Consider the following 23451-nt stretch of genomic DNA (forward strand, 5'->3'; position numbering starts at 1 on the left):
ACTCCTGCCTTCTTTTTCTCATTTGACGCCCAAAAGATTTTGCTCAAGCCCTGAACCTTAAACTTGTGTATGTCCACCCGTCTCATATGTGTTTCTTGTAGACAACATATGGTAGGATTTTGGTTTCTAATACATTTTGCTATTTGCTTCCATTTTATAAGCGAATTCATCCCATTCGCATTCAGAGTTATAATCATCAGTTGTGCATTTGCTGACATTTTCGTATCCTCCCCTATTCCTACCTCCTTTTTCTTATACTATTTCCTTTTAAACCAGTGGTTTGCTATTAAGCCGCTATCCCTTATTCCCTCCCTTGATTAACTTCCCTTTCTACCCCCTCCCTTATTTTTCACCCTCTTTTTCTTTTTAAAGGCCTTATGAATTCCCTTCCCCTTCTTCTCCCCTCCCTTTTTTGACCTCCGCACTCCCCTGCTCCCCTTGGTTTATCCCTTCTGACTTTCTCAGAAGAGTTAGATAAGAGTTTTATGTCCCAATTGATAGTATAGCTACTCTTCCCTCTCCAGGTTGATTACACTGAGAGTAAGGTTTGATTATTACCTCTTAATGCTCTCTTCCTCTCCTTCTTATAATAGTATTTGTACCCTCTCCTTCCCATGCCCTCTTTGTGTATAATATAATATCCTATTTTTCTTATTCACTCAAGTTTCTCTTGGTGTCCTCTACTGTTCACCCCCTCTTTCCCATCCCCCATGTCATCTTAGATTATTTAGTGTTCCACCCTCAGCCTGTGAATTATACTTCTGATTACTATAATAGAGAATACTATAATAGTGAATAGAGTTCACTACAGAGAATTATACATAACATTTCTCTACATAGTAATACAGATAATTAGATCTCACTGAGGCCCTTAAAAAGGCAAATTTAAAAATTATAAGTTTTCTTTCTTTCCCCTCTGTATCTTATTTACCTTTCATGTTTCTCTCAATTTTTGTGGTTGGATATCAAACTTTCCATTTAGCCCTGGTCTTTTCTGTGCAAATACCTGGAATTCTTCAATTTTGTTGAATGCCCATACTTTCCCCTGGAAATATATAGTCAATTTTGATGGGTAGTTGATCCGTGGTTGCAGGCCCAGCTCTCTTGCCTTGCGATCTTTTAGCGTGGAGGCTGCCAGATCCTGTGTGATCCTGATTGGTGCTCCTTGATATTTGAATTGTCTCTTTCTGGCTTCTTGCAAGATTTTTTCTTTTGCTTGGAAACTCTTGAATTTGGCAATGATATTCCTGGGCGTTTTCTTATCTGGATCGAATGTCGCGGGTGTTCTATGGATCCTTTCAATGTCTATATTGCTCTCTTGTTGTAGGACTTCAGGGCAATTTTGCTGAATAATTTCTTTCAGTATGGAGTCCAGGTTTCTATTAATTTCTGGTTTTTCTGGAAGACCAATGATTCTCAAGTTGTCTCTTCTAGACCAGTTTTCTTGGTCTGTCACTCTCTCATTGAGATATTTCATGTTTCCTTCTATTTTTTCAATCTTTTGGCTTTGTTTTATTTGTTCTTGTTGTCTTGAGAGATCATTAGCTTCTAATTGCTCAATTCTAGCCTTTAGGGATTGGTTTTCGGCTATAGTCTTCTGGTATTCCTTTTCAATCTGGTCATTTCTGGTGTTCAATTTGCTTATCAGTTCATTTGGTTTCTGAGCCTCACTTTCCAATTGCAAGATTCTACCTTTTAAACTGTTATTTTCTTGCCAGACCTCTTCCATTTTCCTCAAAATCTCAGTTTTGAACTCTTCCATAGTTTGTGAGGAGTTTTCCTTGTTTGAGGAGGGTCCGGATGCTTGTTTGTTCTCCTCCTCTGTTTTCTTGGTTGTCTGGATTTTCTCTGTGTAAAAGTTGTCGAGTGTTAAAGATTTCTTTTTCTTGTTCTTAATCTTTCTCTTCTGAACTTCCTGAGACTGGGTAGCCATCGTTAGCCCAGCAGCTTCTCAGGTTTATCCTCGTGCTCAGGGTCTGTCTACGGTCTTTTGGCTCCTGAGGTCTGAGTTCTGGTTTTTTCCAAGGTCAAGCCCCCTGGTGGACCCCCTTGCTTGATCCTCTGTGGGAGGTTTCTTTACAAGTCTCAGGGCGCTGCTTCCACAGTCATATACCCGTCTGCACTGGTTCCCTACTCAGGGTTTCAGAGCCTTATCTCGCGGCTGTGTCTGACTCCACCTGCGCCTCCAACCGCGCCTGCGTTCTGCACCCTGCGCCCGCGCTCAGAGTTCGTTTGCGTTCTTTAGCTTTTTGGGGTCCTAAATCTTGCTGCTCTCAGGAACAGGCCCCGGAGCTGCCAATGACTCGATGAGTGCCCCAAACTTGCTCTATTTCTTTTTAGCTGGCTTCGGCGCTATAGGTGTTGTGTGTGGAGGGGGTGGGGGTGGGGTGGTTGCTCAGCCCGCGATTTAGTGAGAGCTGTTTCACCCCTTTATAGCATGGAAATGCCTCGATTCCACGTACCTTCCATGCTGTGCCCTGTTGTGGGGTTCCTCCGTTCATCTGGACTTGTTTTTATGTCCCCTTGAGGAGTTTTGTGTGTTTCGGTCAGGAGAGGTCAAGAGCTGCTTTTTACTCTGCTGCCATCTTAACCCGGAACTCAATGTCAACTTTTTATGCCTAACTCATTTGGAGTTTATCTTATTGTCTAATGCTAGAAGCTGATCTATATCTAATTTTTTCCTGTCATATACTGAGTCCTTGCTCCAGTAACAAGGATTGTTGGATTTATGTAATTTTATACTATTATGTCTCTTTGCTTCCATGTAATTGGACACCTAATCTATTCCACTGATCTACCTACATTTTAACCAATACGTCATCAGTATTTTTCTACAATAAACAGAAAAGACTACATAATAATATAAATGTATGCTATGCAAAGGACAGCAAGGTGGCACAGTGGAGCAAGTGCTGGGCCTAAAATAAGGAAGCCCTAAGTTCAAATCTATGCTCAAAAACTTACTAGCTGTGTGACCCTGGGGCAATTCCCTTAACCTTGTTTGTCTCAGTTTCTTCATCTATAAAATGATCTGGAGAAGGAAATGGCAAACTACTCCAGTATCTTTGCCAAAAAAATCCAAAACCTCTTGATCATAGTCAGACACTACTGAAAATAACTGTACAATAAAAGTGCCATGCAAGTGAGTTGTGAAGTTAATTTTCAAATATTGACAAGCACATATATTCATATTTTGTTTCATTTAATATTCTGAAATATAATAACTGAAAATCAGCAATCCTAAACATTTACCTTGGCTCCAGAAAGCATTGTTCCATTAACTGAATGGTTTTTATTGTCAATAACAGTGGAGTAAAGTATTTATCAGGATTTCACTTGGTCTGTGATCTAATCAATATTCATTCTCTCTTCAGTGGTACAGTTTACATCCCATCAATCCCAATCCTTTTCATGCTAGCAGCCTGACTCCCAGTAGAAATGTGTTTTCACATTGTGTGGATGTCATTGCAGTGTGCAGATTGTCTACCTCATTTGACAAACTACATAAACACCTATTCTCTTTTTGAGTAGTGCATCTCTTTGATGATACATTTTGCCCTATTTTTTACAGGTAATATGCTACAGTCTATTTTTGCCCACCATGCAGCTTTCCACTGCCCCTTGGGTCATCTGCAATTTTGTTGCTTTGAAGATTGTAGTATCTGATGATTCACAGCTGCATAGCATCAGCGAAGTAGTACTGATGCAAAAATGTTGGGTTTTTATTTCAGGGAGCAGATTGGAGTCATTGAAAGGGTGATGTAGTTTCTGAACTGCAATCTTGCCCTTTCTTTTCCTTTTATTTAATTCTGGGACCATAGATCATCTATGCTATCTGTTCAGCATGTCACAGAATCTCAATGTTGGAAGAGACTTTAGAGGCCAATCAATCAATTCATGCATGAACAAGCCATTACAATGAACTGAACAAGAAGAGGTCATTCAGGGATTAAGAATCCACTACTCCCCACCTCCAATCCACCTTTAGATGCCTCAGGTTGTTGAGTTTTGTTCCCTACCTCCTCCAGGTCAAATCCTAAGTTTTCTTCTTTGTGCCTTCCACCATTTGATTTACTCCCAGTTCTACTCTCTGGATCTAGGCAGAATAAGCCTAATCCCTCGACAACTGTCATGCCTCTCTGGCCCTGTTCCTGTCCAGGCTATACATCCTCAGTTCTTTCCACTGTTCCTTATATCGTGTCAGCTCTATGAGGCTCTTCAGTATCCTATTTATCTTCCTCTGGATAGCCTCCACATTACCATCATCCATCCTAAAATGTGGCACGTGTCCTGACCAGGCAGAGAATAAGAGTACAATCACTTTACTAGCCCCAGATCCCGTCTTTCTTTTAACATAGCCAAAGATCTTGTTAATTATTTTAATCACTATGTCACACTGCTGAGTCCCTGTTGAGCTTGCCACCTTTGTCAGATGAATAATTATGTAGATAATACCTCCTCCATCTCAAATTTGCAAAGTTGTAATCTATAACTAAGTTTTAAGATTCATGTGGATTTCAAGTTATTAAACCAATTCCAAATCCATCTAACTATAAGTTATCTAGCTCACATCTCTCCATTCTTTCCACAAAAATATGAGAGATTTTCCCAGTTTTTTGGTGAAAATGTAAGTAAACCATAGCTATAGCATTATAGTAATCTGGTGTGGTCAGCCTATCAAAAAATGAAATAAGGTCATCCTACTATGACCCTTTTTTGAAGCCAGGTTGTTTTTCTTTTGTGATCACTGCCTCCTTTTCAGTATACATTCCAGAATTTTGACAGACATTAAAATTGGCTTTATAACTTCACTGGCTAATAATATGAAGACACCATTCTATTTCCTCTTTTTGAAAATAGGGGAGACATTTACCTTTTTCTGATGTTCTTTATGATTTTTCAGAGATCAAGTATAATCATGTGTGGGTGTTCTTTCAGTACAGAAGGATATCATTTATCTGACCTGAACTCATCTGAGGTAGCTGGTTGTACTCAAAATATCTTGGATATCACTTTCCAACAATATTTTTTGTTCTGTCCTTTCTAGCTCCAAAGGGCTTAAATGGAAAGCTGATGTATGTGCTGGTGAACTGACTTTATAAGTTTACCATCAAATTGTCTATCATAGTCTAAACCAGTGATGGGCAAACTACAGCCCGCGGGCCAGATGTGGCCCCTCTGAAATGTTCTATCTAGCCAAGTGACATTATTCCTAATCCGACGAATACAATGAGTAGGATACCATACAATGAAACTTCAGAAGAATTACTTTAGAAACAGACTGAGAGATGAGCATTTCCTTTCCTTTGGCCCCCTCCTTAAAAAGTTTGCCCATCACTGGTCTAGATATTTGTCATTTCTTTGGTTTTCCTGTAAGAACTCTGAAGTTAGAATGAGGTAGATGGATGAAACCAAGATGGCGGAGTAGAGTAGAAAAGCTCAAAGTCACCATAAGAATCTTCTTCAATCAATCTTAAAATAATGCCACAAAATGAATACAAGTGTGAAATATTGAATGGAGCAAAGAGATGTGAAAAATTATTATGGGGAGGGGAGGATGAGGGTGTTAATGGGCAATGCTTAAACTTTACTCTCATCATAACTGGCTCAGAGAAGAAAAAACAAATATACTCATTGGGGTATAGAATTCTATGTTACCCTACAGGGAAGTAGAAGGGGAATAAGACAAGGCAGGAAGAGGGAGAGGGAAGTGTGGGGCTGATAAAAAGCAAAAAACTGGTGAGGAGAAATGGAGTAAAAGAGAATAGAGCATGATCAAGGGGAAAATGAGATGGAGGGCAATCCACAGTTAACAATCATAACTGTGAATATAAATGAGATGAACTCACCCATAAAACAGAAGTGGATAGCAGAGTGAATTAAAAACCAGAATCCTACTATATTCTGTTTATAAGAAAGATATTTGAGGCAGATACATACAGATTAACAGTAAAAGGTGGGAGCAGAATTTATGCATCATCTAAAGTAAAAAAAGCAGGAGTAGTAATCATGATAACAGACAAAGTTAAAGTAAAAATTGATCTGATTAAAAGAGATAAGGAAGGAAATTATATCTTGCTAAAGGAACTCTGAGGCTGAATGCTTTTAAGTATTTCTGAGTCTCATTTGGAAAGCTTTGCAGTGTTCAGGTGACCAATGGGGAGCATCTGAAGGGCCTCATCATCTATATGAAATCCATCTTGCATTTAGACTTTATATTAGACATCATCCATGATGGTAACAAAGGCCTTTGGGCATCAATCTGCCTGTTTTATGCCTCACTCCATATTAATATTCAAAGGATTATCAAACAAGGTTTATCTATTGCATCCATCTAGGAATCTTGCATGATTTTAACACTTGGATGGGAAATGCCTTATTGGAGGAGAGCCTAGGGCAACATTTGGCTTTACTTGAATCAAATGTTTTTTTTCATAGTCAACAAACAATCATAACATTGGGTTCTGGTAGTCTTTTCAACCATAGTTCAGTCAATGTTGTGACTGGAAAGATGTGCTCTGTTATGCAACATCCTTTGTGAAAACCTTCCTTCCTATTCTCTTCTTCTGTTTGCCTTTAATATGTGTGTGTAAGTCATTATCACAAAGATTTTGTAGAAGTAAGAAAATAATCCAAACTGAACCTCCAAATTAAGGAGGATGCTCATCTCAGCCATGTCTTTACTCCTGTGCAGAATGTACTTATGACTCTATATCTTCTTTGGCCCAACCATTTATGGGCTGTCTTCTCTGGCTAGAATGCAAATTCCTGAGGGTACTGACTATCTTTGCTTGTATTTGTCCTTAGTACAGAGCTTAGCTCACAGTAAATGTCTGTTGATTTGATTAATTTCCACATTCCAGTGGTGATTGACCCATGATTTTTAATAATTATTTGAATTCTTCCTCCTTTTCAGATATCTTGAAAATTGATCCCTTCAATTTGCCATCAAAAAACCATATCATCTCCAGCATGAACTTGCTCTGTATATACTTGCCTAGTTCCAGTAATTTTTCCCATCATAATTAAAAAATACTATTTCTACTTCTTAGTGCCTTGATATATACCAGTAATCATGAGATTAGTGCCCAACATTTTCCCTGATGAAGAAAATTGTTTTAAAAGTGTTGATAGATCTTTTCTAATGTCCATCTCTTTGTTACCCTTGTTGGAGTTTAATCTTTTAATACTTTTGCAATGATCTGGCTTTAATTGTGTTTCCATCAAGCTTTCTATGAAAATGGTTTTTTTTCAAACCCTTTCCCCCATCCCCATCTCTTTTACAAAAGTGTTACTGCTCATAATTTTCACCTTTTTCATCCTCTGCAAAGGAATCTGTGTCCTAAACCAAGGTAGCCGTTTTGGCTGCCTTGTCTCTGCCTGGAAAAAGATTAAGTGTCTGCGGGCTAAGATGGTTTCTGAGCTTTTTTGTTTTCCTGGTTGTGGCGGTTGCTTTTTGTTAGATTACCTTAGGAAATGTTAGACCTTAGGAAAGGAGGATAAATTTTATTGATATCTCTCCCTTTGTTCTTTTCCGTTTGTGTGTACACATGTAGTGGGCAGTTGGGTGTTCATTAGCTTTATTTCCTTAGCTGTATTTACTAGCTGTATGACCATGGCAAGTCATTCAACCTCTTTCTTTATGCCTCAGTTTCCTTAACTATAAAGTAGGGATAATAATATCAACATACCTCCCAGGGTTAGTATGAAGATCAGATGAGGTAAAGTGAAATTTGTAAAACACAAGATTCTCACAGTGCATGGCACATAGTAAGTGCTTAATAAATCAATCTCCTGATTTACATTATTCAGGTCATAATTATCTTAGTTGCATGTCATATTTTCTCATCATTTTTATCTTTTTTTTCCAACTTGGTATTTATTTGTATGTTGACTCCAACAAGCCACCAGTCTGACTCCTTATGGACAACTGGTTCAAAAATATTTTCCTTCTTAGTAGCCCTGGCTAACTCCTGTCAATATGTAATTCATTTTTATTTCTGTGTGTGTGTGTGTGTGTGTGTGTGTGTGTGTGTGTGTATGTGTGTGATGAAGAAACATCATAAAAATGAAACTGGCCACATTTTTGTTTGGTGCTCGCCTTCTTAAGTGCCTTTTCACATCTTGAAGAAAATATTGGTGATCTATAGATATTGGCCTTCCTTGTAAACTTTGACCTCCTTTATTTCTTAATCCTCAGCCACATCTTCCAATGCATTTCCCCCTCTTCTCCTTTGTTCAACTCCTCATTAAAACCACAGAGTATTAAAATATATGTTGTTTCCTTTTGAATAGTTTTATTAAGGACATCACAGAATTTTTCTCTGTCTTTATTTTCTGCCACAAATATTTGTTTGTAGACTGCAGTTGCCTTCCTAGTGATCTTTTGCAAATGCCTATTCTGAGCAAATGCATATTCCAGAATAAGAGATAATGGGAAAATGTGATGCTTCTTGTTGCCTTTAAACTCATAATAAAACCGAACTCTTCCAATTCCTTTATTTTCCTTTACAAGGAGAATGAGTAAGGCAGCTTTCCTTTGAGCTGTGACTTCCTCATCTTCTGGTTTCATTTGGGAAGAGAATAGCAATATAGATTCAATCAAGTCCTTTCCATAAGATATATTGGCTGTTGAACAAGATTCTCACATTTTGCTTACCAGTAATAAAGTTAATATTGATAGAGGGTATGATTCTTAGCACACTTTGCTTTCCCTTTCTGCCTCTATCCCTGCAGAATAAGAAGGACCAAGGGTCATTTTTGTGTTTTCCTTTGGTTCACAGGTTACCGTGGCCAAAGAATTCATCGCCAAATGGCCAGCCTAGTGGTGATGGATCTCTCAGTACTTATCTCATTCAGTAGACACAGTATATTGCTAGAATCAGACCCCAAGCATTCCTTGTGTTATAAAATTTAATGGAACTAGAATGAGCAGGGTCACCTCCATGCCATGGTTTTATTGTGGAGAAAATATGATCTTAAGAAAAAATTTGCTTGACTTTTAAAAGTATTGGGGGGGGGGGGAGAGAGAAGAGAAGAATGAGAGTGGTGTGTTGGTTTTCTTTATTATGTTTTATTTATAATAAATTAGAATAGGTTAATATGCCTTTGAATAAAGATGCCAAATGAATGCTGCAGAAGGCAGTCTTGTAATTCTAGAAATAGCAGGATGATACCAAGTTAGCATAAGAATTTATTATAGATGTTCCCCAAAGTGAATCTAGGATCGACTGAATTTTACTATTCAGTGCTTTATTTGGCTGAAGTATGTTTAACCATGATATAGATGCTTGTACCCTCTTCTCTAAGGCCACCACTGTTTTCACTCTTAAACTCAATAAAGGTGTAACTTGGTTGTTTTTTCTAATGGATTTGTTGTAGACTTCCTCCAAATATATGAGCAAGTTTCTCCTAAAATAAACATGTTAAGGTCCTCTGAGGGAAGGAACAACTAGCAAATTCATGAGTTTGCTTGAGTCTTTATTCTCCACCCCCAACTTTATTTTACAAAAGCCTTTTGCTAGTCTAAGTTGTGGCTGGAACTAATTCCCCAGGCAACATTCAAATAAACTTTCATTGACTCCACCAGGTAAAAGGCATTTCTCAAATAATTACCCTGAGGAAGAAAAACAGAAAGCTAATTCAGTAAAAATTCATGCATTTGCTTAGGGTTCTTTTTCTACTTTGAACTTTGATTCCCCAGTTGTATTGTTCAGAGACTGTTGGAAGTTTGAGCTGGATTTTGTTGACGGGGTAGAACTGAGTAATGGTCATTTGAAAAGGTTTTATTCCAAAAGTGAGCCAGGTCATCTGTTGGCCTTGGTCTGTGGAATTTGCCAGGATGGAACTAATGGTCAGCAAATCAGGGATTGTAGATTTAGAGTTGGAAGGTTCTTCTGAGATTATCTAGCCCAACGCCCATTTTCTAGTCAAGTCAACAAGTATTAAATAAGGGTCTACTCCATGCCAAGCACTGGAGATACAAAGAAGTGGACTAGTTCACATAGTGTAATGGGGAAAGTTTGCAAAGTACTTTATGGTTTTTTGATCCTCACAATAACCTTGAGAGATTAGTGCTATTATTGTTTCCATTTTACAGATGAGGAAACTAAGATAAACAGGGGTAAGTGATTTGTGCAGGACCACACAGTTAGTATGTGTTATGAGATCGGATTTGAAATCTGATCTTTCTGACTCCAAGTGCAGTGCTCTATCCATTGCACCAACTAACTACTGTGAGGCAGGTTCCAAAGGAATAAAATAACATTCCTAAGATGACAGGGATAGTAAATAGTAAGGACAGAATTAGAACTCAGGCCTTTGGCCATCAAATCCAGTGCTCAGTGCCTCAGTGGGTGTAATGGTTTTTTTGTTGTTGTTGTTTGTTTGTTTTGTGATGGGATTTTTAAAAAGAAAAGCTAAGATTTATTGAAAGGGGTAATAATACTTTTTAGAGTAAGAGGGGAGATTCTATTGGAAGTGAAGAAGATCATGGTAAGGGGTCACTTTCCTCTGTGCAGAAAGTTGGAATTAAAGTCGCAAATGGGTGAAGATAAAGGATGCAATGAGACTGTCACACTGCACCCAGTGATTATTGCTGTTCAAGAGAAATTCAGAAAAATTAATCTTAAACTTCAAGTTAAAAAAAAAGCAGCTTTTAAAGAGAAAGATTACTTCGGTTCCTCCAGTGTCAGATAGCTGGTCTATTTTTAGGCTTCTGACAACTACCTAAAACACAGCTCCAAAGACAAATAGCTATACATTTAGACAGCACGGGGGCATGGGAGTCAGGAAGTTACTTGTTTTTTAACATTGGCTGCTCTGCCTTGGCTCCAAGCATATAATCCATGTCCTGCTAGTTATAAAAGGCAAGAAAAATAATCCCTGCACAGCCCAGCCTCTGTAATTCATATGAACTACCACTCCACAAAATGTGGAAGGAAAAAAAACCACAAAACTGGCTTACTATTTTTAGCCCTGCCTTGTAAAATGCATGCTATCACTGAGAACCCTTAGCCAATGCTAAACACTGCTGCTTACACAAGCCCAAGTTGGGGGTGGGGGGGTGGGGGGGGGTGCTTCAATGGCAAAGGCAATGAAAGAACTGGGCTGGCTGTGATGCATGATCACGCTACTGCTGCCTTCTCACCTTCACTGTAGACAAACACACGCTCTTTGTTCCTGTCTCTTATCCTGGGTTATGGAGAGGGAATGGGAGAAAATGAATCATTTTCTCTTCATTGGTGTGCTCTTAATGGATGGTTTTTAGCTGCCTACAAAGGGGTTTATATACCACAAGATGCATGCAGGCCACAAGGGATCGACTTTGGTAGCTAACGGCCATGAAAATTGGCAGTAGATGCCTATGAAAATGCCTTCATGCATCACTGGAGAATAGACCTCGAGATGTGCCTAGAAATCTTTTTTCCCCCTTTGGTGGGGTCCTGCTTTAATTTCAACTGCTATTCTGTATAGTTTTTTTAAAACCATATTAATCGCAATTGTAACAGAATATTTACTGAAATTCAGTGCTGGAGGTGACCAGAAAGCCTACTGACACTGTAAAATTCACTCAATTTGTACCTGATATGGCTGAATTACATGTTAAGTAGAATGCATGTCATGCATCTCTAAAAAATTTAAACCAAAAATAAACTATACAGAACTGCTTGGCTGCTTGGATGTTACTAGCTAGAAAAAATGTTGATGTTTGCTATTCTTTATTAAGTTGCTATTACTTTGTTTTAAAATATATTTAATATATTTTTCAAAATGAATCAGATCATTTGAAAATGGTTCCTAGATGGTGTTATAGAAACAGTACCCTTTTATGCTTCTCCCATCTCCTTTCCAAAAAAAAAGTTTGTTGGCTGAGATAATTTCTGATACATCTAATTTTTTACTTTTACTTTTATTTTTTTGCTATTGAAAAATATATCGGTGAGTCAGACCGCCTTAAGCTGTGACAGTCTTTCCATTTAAAAAATAGTAAAACAGAAGCCTAAGTTTTATTCTCTGACTTACTATTATCACCAGAAATATTTCAAAACATATAGATTTACTTTAAAAAAAAGATGTGTGGCGATTACTGTGGAATGTTCATACATTTTTAATTCAACTAAAGGAAAAAAAAGATAATTTTCTCAATGATATAGGGTGCTTAATTTTCTTTTTAAGAAAAACTTTTATTAACTATAACAATTTCCTCTCCTAATTTGTCTCCCTTTAAAATAACCCAGTTTTTTTCTTGCCAAAAGATATGGGATGTGATGTTGACTTGAAATACAAACATTTTTTCTTGCTTGCTTTTCTGAGAAAGTATTGGTCAGACTAGTTGACCTTTGTTAACACCAGCAAAAGGAGCCTTCTGGTCTCTAGTTGTTTTAACCAAGACTTTAGAAGAGGCCTTCTTGCTTCTGACAGACAAAGCAGCCAGTCAGGGAGAAAATTGCTGAGAGAAAGAAAACTTCTAATCTTTCATTGATTACAATGATCAATATCTTAAAATTGTGCAATGCAAACTTTTTTTAAGTCTTATTACCCCCAACATTCACTTTAATAAAAGGATACTGTCTCTCCAAGAACACAAAGTAATATTCTGAAAACAAAGACTTTGGAATGGAAGCTCCAGAAAAGTAAATTAGAATGTGTGGAAGAATGAGAGAGCTTCAATCACTGGATAATTTTTATTTTGGTTAGAAATGTTTGACTTATAACAAAATGGTGACTAAGATATTACTATTTTAAAATATGTCCTAGTTTTTTTTATTGTTGTTTCAGAGAAACACTGAATGTTGAAATGTGTTAAGTCTCCGGGAATGTAGCAAGTTGATAAAAACCCAAGTCCAGCCTCCTTACAGAAAACAAATAAACAAAAAAAAGATCTGGAATTTTCTTTTTTGGACATTTGTTTTGCAGCTTTCTACGTCTTAAGGCAGAGAATAGCCAGGATAAGGTGCCAGCTCAAAGGTTAGAAGAACATATTTCTTGAAATAATCTTGGCAATCCTATGTCTTGAAAGGCATGTCCTCTAAATAATACATTTACAGAACTCTAAATAAACCTTAACTTAGCTTTTCAATTTTTTTCTTTTCAATCTCTTGGGGGAGAAATACACCTCATAGAGATATACTTATCCTATTCACAATTCTTCTTAGATAATTCATGATCCTTTTTCTTTTCAGTTTATACATACTCTTTTCTTATTTAACGAAGCTAATAACCACTTTATCTCAATCTTCAGGAAACTTTATTTTCCTTAATATACAAAAAATCATAATCAATAATTCTCCAAGTATATGGTTACTAACAAGAATTTGTCATTAACACAAGAGATCTCTACCATAAATTAATTAACTCTCCACATTCAGGTAAGAAACATTTATTGTCTAAATCTCATAGAATGTTATGTTAATGCTCACAACTCTATTATTTTGGTTGAAGGTAGCAATGTTTTAAAGGATATTGCTTTGAAGAAAAGAATGCAATTGAGCATAATGTATTCATGGTACAAAAGTGGGGGACTTCACCAGATGACTTATGAAATCCTAACAATTTGTGGAATTGGAAAAGAGAGACACCAGATATTAGGGATAGAATATCTCATAATATAGGAAGCTTACTTTAAAAGAGAGCTTAATTTTTTTAAAAATAAAAATAAAAGGGAATTTAATCATTACATTTTTAAACAGATGAAATCAATCATTCTAGATAGTTTTATTTATTAGGAAGACACAGTACTCAAGTGAATATGCCCTGTAATTACTAAAAATGAATGGGAATATAGTTGAGGTAATCTATTTCATTGACAAAGTTGCAATTGAGAAAATGCTCTTGGAATATTCACTGGATGACTGTCATTTCTTATTTCTAAATATCTTTTTAAATATAGATTTAGAAGTTTGGAATTTCCTAAGTAATTAACTTTTAAAATAAACATTCAAATTTGGCAACTCCATGTGCTGCTAAACTTGATGGGTTTTTAATCTCTTTCTCTCCATGAGACAAATTTACTTTGCTTAAAAGGGAGTGAGGCTACATAGTATCTGGCAGCCTGCAGTGTATGACATAGTGGCAAAAGAGGTGGAAAGGAGGCAGGCAGTTAGCTTTCTCACCAAAATAAGACCTGAATAGGAATCCCAGGTCTTCTACTTACTACCCATGTGACCTTGGGCAAGTTCCCTAACCTTTCTGTTCCTCACTTTCCTTGTCTATGAAAGAAAAGGGCTTCTGAGGTCCCTTCCAGCTCTAAATTTGAGATTATCTAATAACATTATCCTCCCCCAATAACCTCACCACAACTACTCTAATCAAATGCTTTATCCCCATTCATATATATTTCAGCTCTGACCACCATCTAGAACCAACTTGAAAAGGACAAGAAGAGGGAAGATAACAATAGGGTAAAAGTGCTCTCCTAAGATATTGTGAAGCTGCTCCAGGAGCTGGATAGGTTTTGGTCCTTCCTTCCCCCCAAAAAAAGTTCACAATACATTACATTCTGTCCCTGTTCACTCTAATAATTCAATATTCATGACAGGCAGTAAAAGTCCCCTACCTCATCCCTGTAGCCTTCTTCTTCATGAAACCTTTCCAAATATGGGCATTTCTCATTCTTCTAAGTTTTCCGAATGTCTTGTTTATACCTCTGTTATGGTACATTTTGTATTTTGCCTTAAACTGTAACTTTATGGGTACTTGTATCTTTTCTCTTACTAGAATATAAATTCTTGGAGGGTTGGAATCAAATGCTGTTCTTTGTATCCTTCAAAATGCCAACACATTATTGACATTCAATAAATATTTGTTGAATGAATGAACAAAAAGGGCACTCAACATGCTTTCCAATGGGAACTCTTGATCTTTGTTTCCCTTTTGCCCCTTCTCATGCTATAGGCAAACTTTTGTACATGCTCTCAAACTTCTAGTAGACTATAAGCATCTCGAAGGTCATTATTGTCATTTTCCCTAATGCCTAATATAATACTTTACATATCTCTATTATTGGCTTAAATATTTGTTCAATTGAATTACACAAATGGAGGAAGTTCATGGGATAAGTATATGCTGATGAAGACTTATATTGGGATGGGACTTTGGAGGATTTATGTTGATCACTATGAGGATGGCAGATCTGAACAACTCCATAGATATGTGATAAATTCCTCAGAAAGATACACATTGACTTCTAGGTGAGCACATGTAGAATCTCATAGCCATTTTTAGAGAAAATGTGGATAATTTCCCAATGGAAATATGACTTGATTTTTTTTCTATTTGGAGAGAACCTGATATTTCGGATAGGGAAGAAAAAAGAAAGGACCAAAATAGAGATGGAGACTTTAATTTTATATCACAGATTATATGGTAATGTTTGAATGCCTTTTGTGCCAGGACATTTTCAAAATGAAGAGAAAACTTTTAAATTAATTTCCCTGTTGAATTAATAGGAACTTCCAGTAACAGTCCTATGTTTACACATTGATATAGCCATCATATCTCAAAACAGTCATAATTCCTACTTACAGTTCCTTTGTCTATACCAAAGTATACTTTTCATTGACATTCTATTTTTTGACAATTTTATATAAAACAACTTTTGACGTTCATTTCATAAAATTTGGATTTCTAAATTCTCTCCTTTCCTCCTTTTCCTACCTCACTCTGAGAGACAGCAAGCAATTTGATATAGGTCATACATATTCAGTCATGCAAAACATTTCCACATTAGCCATGTTGTGAAAGAAAACACAGGACACCCCCAAAAAACATAAAAAAATTAAGAAAATAAAAATAGTATGCTTCAATCTGAATTCAGCCTCATCAGTTCTTTCTCTTGTCATGAGTCCTTTGGAACTATCTTGGATCATTGTATTGCTGAGAATAGCAAAGTCATTCACAGTTGATCATCATACAGTTTGCTATTACTATGCATGATGTTCTTCTGGTTCTGCTTACTTCACTTTGCATCAATTCAAGTAAATCTTTCCAAGTTTTTCCAACTACATCCTGCTCTTCATACTGTACAACAGTATTCCATCATAATTATAAACCACAACTTGTTCAACCATTCTCTAATTGCTAGGTATCACTTCAATTTCTGATTCTTTGCTATGGCAAAAAGAGCAGCTATAAATATTTTTTAATATATAGGTCCTTTTCATTTTTAAAAAATCTCTGAGATATAGACATAGTAGTAGTATTTCCATATTAAAGGTGTGCACGATTTTATGACTCTTTGAGCATAATTCCAAATGACCCACCAGAATGTTTGGATCAGTAGTGCAATAGTGCATTAGTGTCTCAATTTTCCCACATTCCTTCCAACATTTTTCATTTTTCTTTTTGGCCATATTAACAAATCTGATAGGTGTGAGGTGGTATCGCACAGTTGTTTTCACATGCATTTCTCTAATCAATAGTGAAATAGAGCAATTTTTCATACGGCTATAGATAGCCTTGATTTCTTTGTCTGAAAACTGCCTGTTCATATCCTTTGACTAAAATGTATCTTTCAGTAATATAGTTTGATTCTTTTGAAAAGGAAAGGAAAGGAATAGAATTTATAGAATTCCATGTTTATTACAATATTTAAAAATAAATTCATAACAGTGGAAGATAACCTACAAAGTGTACTTAGTCTTTAAAAATTACCCATCCTTCATATATATATTTATATGCATATATATATATATACACACAAGATGCTCCTGCCCATTTGTTGTGATTAATAGCTATCATTTACATGTCATTTTAAGGTTTGCAAAGTTCTTTGCAAATATTATCTCATTTGACTTTCACAACAGCTCTGGGAGATAGATGCTATTTTACCCCAATTTTACAAATGAAAAAACTGAGTCAAGTAGAGTTTAAGTCACATGCCTAGAGTCAGAGGGCAAATTTGAAATCAGGTCTTCTTAACTCCAGACCAATCAATTTATTTGCTGCATCTGTCTAGCTGCTTTATGTTTAACTTTTTGAGTTGTTTTTGTCTTTTTTTTCACATCACCTGTGATTTTACTGTGTCCTAGTAAAGAACTTCCTCTGCCAAGGAAGACTGATACCTCTTCTGAAACTTATTGACCTAAAGCACTAATGGTCAGATGATTAGTTTAAGGTAATTCAATCACATATGTGCCAATGGCAGAACTAACTCCCTCTATCATACTCTAAACTGTGCTGCTTCTGATGATCACCTTTGCACTTTGAATTTTATTTTTCTGAAAGTGATAATGCCTTAAAGCTAAGTATAAGGACAGGACAACCCAACAGAATAGACTATGAGATTAAAGAAAAAGCTCTTTCTTTCCATTACTTCTAGTTTTGATCAGAAATTGATCCAGAGCAGTGATGATTAGGGATTATAGTAGTTTGACAGCATGTTATTATTGGAACCAAACCAATATTCATAGGTTTGGGATGAAAAGATTATCTAATCTAACCTCTTCATTCTACAGATAAGGATACTGAGTCCTCAAGAAATTATATGAATTACTGAAGGTCACATGAGTAGTATACAAAGTTAATCAATTTCAGACCCTCTGACTTAAAAGCCAGTGTTCTTTTTGACCAATAGATGAGAAAGAATACATTCTGTGATAGCTTAATATATGTTCATTTGGAATAATAATATATGCATCAGTACTACATTATAACACTTTCCATATTTTAAACCTACAGTTGTTAAGCAGTCACAGAATAATTGTCTATAACTTTATAAACTCCAAGTGTTCTTAGAGGTTATGCTTTTGAAAGTGATTAAACTAGTTGTAGATAAAATCTGATCACATCCATTTACACAGTTAACTTCTGTATGCCCCAAGGAAGTTTTTCTTACAGTTTTCCAAGAGGAAAATTTCCATGAAAAATTAAATTTCTAAGTTACCTGTGCCATTGGCTAAACCTCATTTATGGACTTTAAAGGAAATATAATCAGAATTGATTCTTGAAAATATTCCATTTTCTTCTGCCTGTGGGTTACTTTTTGTGTGGTCTCCAATTTAATCTATCAAACATTCACGATTGGAGTCTTGTAAACTCATTAAAAAAGTATTATTTCTAAAAAATTATGTAATAGCCAATTTAACTAGGCTTTTGGGAAGTATCTTCACTTAAGAATTACTAAGCTGCTACCTCTTAAAATATCCTGATTGGGAATTCAGTGGCCCAAACATTATATTTATTACTAAGTTAAAAAGATCAAAGTATTGCAGAATCTTGATCAAATTTTTAGGATTGCAGACATTATAGCATATTAAAATATGTTCTACATGACTATTTTTAAGCAGTAAAACAAATTTTACGTAAAAAATATATCTCTGGAGAGTAATTGGTTAGTTATTTGTTCACAAATGAGTGTGTCCGGTAGGTTTAAAAAAACTGAAGGTTACAAGCAAACTTTCAGATCCAATATTAATTTTTGAATGAACTTAAGGCTCAGATAAAGGAAAATGCTACAAGTACTATGTTCTCTCCTTTATTTGTTTGCCTAATGGAACAATGTTGTTTGTTTTAGTCATGCTCTGAAATTTTTTTTTACTGATAATTTGGTTTGATAAAGTATTTCAGTTGAACAAATTGAACAATTCTCATCCTATAATCTGAATGACTAAGTGTTGACATATTCCAACAATGAAAATGAAACAGGAAAATCAATGAATCGATGGCATAGTTAGGAATAGGATCCTAGGATCATAGCTTTCTCATTAAATAGATGAGGAAACTGAAAGTGTCTTGTTCAACATCACACCAATATCTGAACACATGTCCTTTTGATTTGAATCAGTATTCTTTCCATTATATAAGTTCCATAATTTTACTATATAAAAGCTATGTAAAGTATAAAAATATTTTATTTTGCAAGATTCCAACAGAGTGTATTCTTTAACATGAATATATATGTGTATATATATGTATATATATGTGTATATATGTATATACCTGTGCATAAGGATAACATTGATAAAAATTTCCTTACTTCCTAAATGATTTTTGCCTGTTCCCCCATCATCCCAGGCAAGAAGCACTCAAAATTATAAAATCCCATAGTCCAAAAGAGACCTCAGAAGCCATATAATCCAAAGTATGCCTGAAGTTACCTCAAAAACATACTTCATTTGAAGACATTTAATGAGGGGAAAACACTCTCTTCTCCAGGCAACTCCTTTTATTTTTCAACAACCTTAATTGTTAGGAAATTTTTTCCTGACAAGTGAGCTTAATCTTGTCTGTTTGTGCCTTCTGCCCATTGCTCCTGGTTCTACCCTCTCCGTCCAAGCTAAACATGTCTGAGTCCAAACCTATTTCTACATAAAAATCCTTTAAATGCTTTACGTGTCCTGTGCACCACTCCTTTTAGTCTATCCCCTTGAATCTCTTGCTCCCCTTTTTCTAGCTCTACTCTAGTCTTGCCAAACATCAGCCTTGAATTCTCCTATCATCTGCCTTCTTCATTCCAGCACTCCCATGCTGCTGAAAGTTCTTGGAAGAAATCACATAGTCATACAAGCAAGGCCCAATCAATCAATCAATCAACATAAATTTGTTAAGCTCTTAGAATGTGCCCAACATTATCTTGGCATATAGCTCACATCTGTCCACTACAAATCCATCCTATCTGATCTCCTCTGGGCCCTCACTTTTGCCTGCCAATCTTTGTATTGTTACCTAATAGACATTCTATCATACCCCTCATAGCTGTTATTCCATGCTACATTCTCAGCAGAGTATACCACCTCCTTCTTTACTGAAAAAATCTACATCATTTACCATAAACTCTTTCCTTCATCTCCCTTACACATCTCCAGTGTGCCCTCCATCACGTCCCAGTCTGTCTCTTCTCCAGGCTCTGAGGAAGAAGTGACCCTTTTCTTTGCATCCTGGATGCCATCCCCTTTTATCTTCCCAGGGAGCTTGCTCCATAAGTCATTCTTTCTCCCTCACATTCCTTTCTTTCCTTATCTGGCTGCAAGGTTGGCAGAAACATGGAAGTGGGTTGTGGAGAGGTGACCAATCTGTCCATGAGCCCTCTTCATCATGTACTCCCCTCCAGACTGTTCTAGTTATTAGAATTCCTACAGGATCATTGCATAGCTTAAAGAAGCACCTTATTGCATATGGTTAGATAATATCTGAGTGTTTTCCTATCCATGTTTTTGGCCATGCTGGGAAACTTCCAGCCCTTGCCCATTTCCATTCCTTAGAGTTGATCTAGTATGGAATAGCCATTCCCATGCTGTGACAGCCTTTGCATAACTACTGCCTCTGAACCCTTGGTGGAAGGTTTTTACAATCTGACAAAATTGTCTTTCAGGTTCTTGGAACATGCTGTGATACACAGACACCTCTGCTCTTTCTATGCCTGAGATTCTTAACCTGGGGCCTATGAACTTAAGAGAAAAAAAAAAAAAAAAGTATATATATATATATATATATATATATATATATATAAATACTTTTCTCTGCAGTGATTCACATCTTATTCTTCTTTTAGCATTCAGTTTTATTTTATCTTCAGTTCAAAATTTTCTCCCTTTCTTCTCCCTTTCCCCATCCATTAAGAGGCAAGAAAAAATAAAGTGCATTATAAATATGTATGATTTTGCAAAACAAATTTCTTCATTAGCCTTGTTTTTTAAAAAGCAAGAGAAAGAAAGATGAGAAAATATGCTTCGGTCTGCATTCTGACACCATCAGTTCTCTTTCTGGAGGTGGACAGCATTTTTCAATGAATCCTTTGGAACTGTGGTGAGTCATTGTGTTGATCTGATTTACTAAGTCTTTCACAGTTGATTATCTTTAAAATATTAATGTTATTGGGTAGATTGTTCCCTTGGTTCTGCTCACTTCATTTTGCATCAGTTTATACGAGTCTCAGGTTTTTCTGAAATTATCCTCTTCCTCATTTCTTAAACCATAATAATATTTTTTAAAAATTCAGCCCCTCTCCCCCCTCCCCATATCACATAAAGCATCATCCAGAAAAATATATAATATCTTTTTTGTTTCCATTTTTCAGTTCATTCTCTGGAAGTGAATATATACTTCTTTCTGAGTTTTAAAAAAATTAGCCTGCTCGTCATTTATTATTGTGTAGTAGTATTCCATCACAATCATATACCACAATTTGTTTAGCTGTTCCACAAATGATGGACATGACTTTGTCTTTGCCACCACAAAGAGCTTTTATAAATGTTTTGGAACATATTGGCTTTTTTCCTTTTCTCTTGATCTTTTTGGGAAATAGAAGGAGCAAGAGCACACAGTTTTATAGCTGTCTGGGCATAATTTCAAATTGCTCGCCCAAATGGTTGGGTCAATTCACAGTTACACCAACAGTGTATTAGTGTCCCAACTTTCCCCCAGTATTTGTCATTTTAGCCAACCCAATTGGTATGAGATGATACCTCAGGATTGTGATACCTCAGAATTGTTTTGTTTTGCATTCTCTAATAAGTAATGATTTAAAGCATTTTTTCATGTACCTATACGTGGCTTTGATTTCTTCATCCAAAAACTGTCTATTCATATCTTTTGCCCATTTATCAATTGGTGGGTGGCTCTTATTTCAATAAATTTGACAACGTTCTCTATATATTTTAGAATTGAGACATCTTATCCAAGAGAATACTTATGGAAAAATTTCTCCAATTTTCTTCTTTCCTTCTAATCTTAGTAATATTCATCTTATTTGTATGAAACCTTTTTAATTTAATATACTCAAAATTATCTAATTTTACATTTTACAATGTTCTCCATTTCTTGTCTATTCATAAATTTCTCTCCTATCCATAAATCTGATAGGCAACTTATCTCCTGTTCTTCTAATTTGCTTATGATATCCCCTTTTATCTTTTGATCTTATCTTAATGAATGGATATTGATCCATACTAGTTTCTGCCAAACTACTTTCTAGTTATCCTGCAATCTTATTCTATAGCATTCATAAACTATAACTTAACTTCTTTTAAAAACAATTTTGATAATTCTTTCAAGATAATTTGTTTCTTTTGTTATCCTATATATTGTATTTTATTCATATAGGCACATGATCGGGAGAAGTGGTTCCACTATGCCATTCTTTATGCATCAGTCATCATTAGAAAAAAAACTGTTGCCAATTACATCCACCTTACATCTCTTCATTGCCTTGTGATTCACCCCCAACTCTCATTCCTTAGAGATTGTGTTATTCTAAGATTTACAAGAAGATATTGGGATAATATTTGTGTTTAAAAAAAAAGGAGGGACTTGTGCCATGTGGAGGCTTGGAATCATTAAAAACATTATAAGATTTCCTAGATGATAACCAGCCCTCTCTCTCTTCTTTCTATTTAATAATTAGTCCGAATAATTGTCTATCTGCTTTTTCTGCCTAGATATGAGTGTTTATTGTCTAAAGAGACTGGTTGTTTATTTTTTATTTTAATTATTTATTAAGTGTTTATTAAGATGTAGGCAAGGATACAAAGGATACAAAGAATGAAACAATTCCCAAACTGAAGCAGAGTGAAGAGGGAACTCGTTCCAGCCATTTTCCATCCATTTACTTTTTCTCATTTAGATTAGAGGGCTGATCTTTTGAGTAATTACCACATTGTGGAGACTCTTTAATGTCTGGGTGTTTGTAATTTTCAGCACAGTAGCAGATCCTCATATGGAATACCTCAACCTCAATATATTAAAGGCTGACAAATTAAAAATTAATACTGATATCTGTAAGAGTAAATACATATAGATATACCCTTGCCAACATGTCCAGACAATATTCTTTGAAATTTTTGTGGCATGACCTGCTTTCTCACTTATTCTTAAAGATGACTTGGGAATTTAATATTAGGTAAAAAGAAACTTGATGAGCTAGTCCTAAACTCCTTTGCTTTATAGATGAGGAAACTGATAACCAAAGATATAAAGTGATTTGTCCAAAGTCACCCAGGTCGTAAGAAAAAAGAGCAGGAATCTAACTTGGGCTTTCCAGTCTGTATTCTGTACATGAAACTAACTGCCACTCTGCTAAAGCGAAGAGATGTAAGAAGTCCATATTAAAGAGAGTTATCATGGCAGAGCTGGGAAGACCTGGGTAAATCCTGACCTCTGAAACATACTAGTTGTGTTACCCTGGGCTAGTCACTTTACCTCTAAATGTTTCCGGGCAACTCGCTAAGACTTTGCAGAGAAGTTACCTGTTTCTGCTGATGAATAGAGTTTTTTCACTCTATTCCCTGCATCAATGAAATATATTTGTTGTTATTCTGTGCATTCCCTGCATCAATGAAATATATTTGTTGTTATTCTGTGGTTTCAGTTGTGTCCAGCTTATTTTATAAATGAGGAAACTGGCTCAGGGTCACAGCTCAGCCACTTCCCAGCTGTGTGACCCTGGGCAAGTCACTTGACCCCCATTGCCCACCCTTACCAATCTTCCACCTATGAGACAATACACTGAAGTAC

At 36.0% G+C, this 23451-nt stretch overlaps 1 protein-coding gene across 5 annotated transcripts in view; it reads left to right on the forward strand.

Annotated features, from left to right (window-relative positions):
- NPNT (nephronectin) overlaps positions 1 to 23451 on the forward strand; it is a 134286-nt gene that overhangs the window by 27714 nt on the left and 83121 nt on the right. Inside the window, exon 3 of one of the 5 annotated variants that reach the window (XM_044680513.1) lies at positions 12919 to 12969. The exons of the other annotated variants lie outside the window; for them this stretch is intronic. Coding sequence (XP_044536448.1) covers positions 12919 to 12969 — 51 coding nt within the window. The remainder of the gene's footprint in view (positions 1 to 12918; positions 12970 to 23451) is intronic. 5 annotated transcript variants of the gene reach the window in all.

The sequence above is a fragment of the Gracilinanus agilis genome, chromosome 6 (genome assembly GCF_016433145.1).
Source record: "Gracilinanus agilis isolate LMUSP501 chromosome 6, AgileGrace, whole genome shotgun sequence".
In the NCBI taxonomy this organism is placed as follows: domain Eukaryota; kingdom Metazoa; phylum Chordata; class Mammalia; order Didelphimorphia; family Didelphidae; genus Gracilinanus; species Gracilinanus agilis.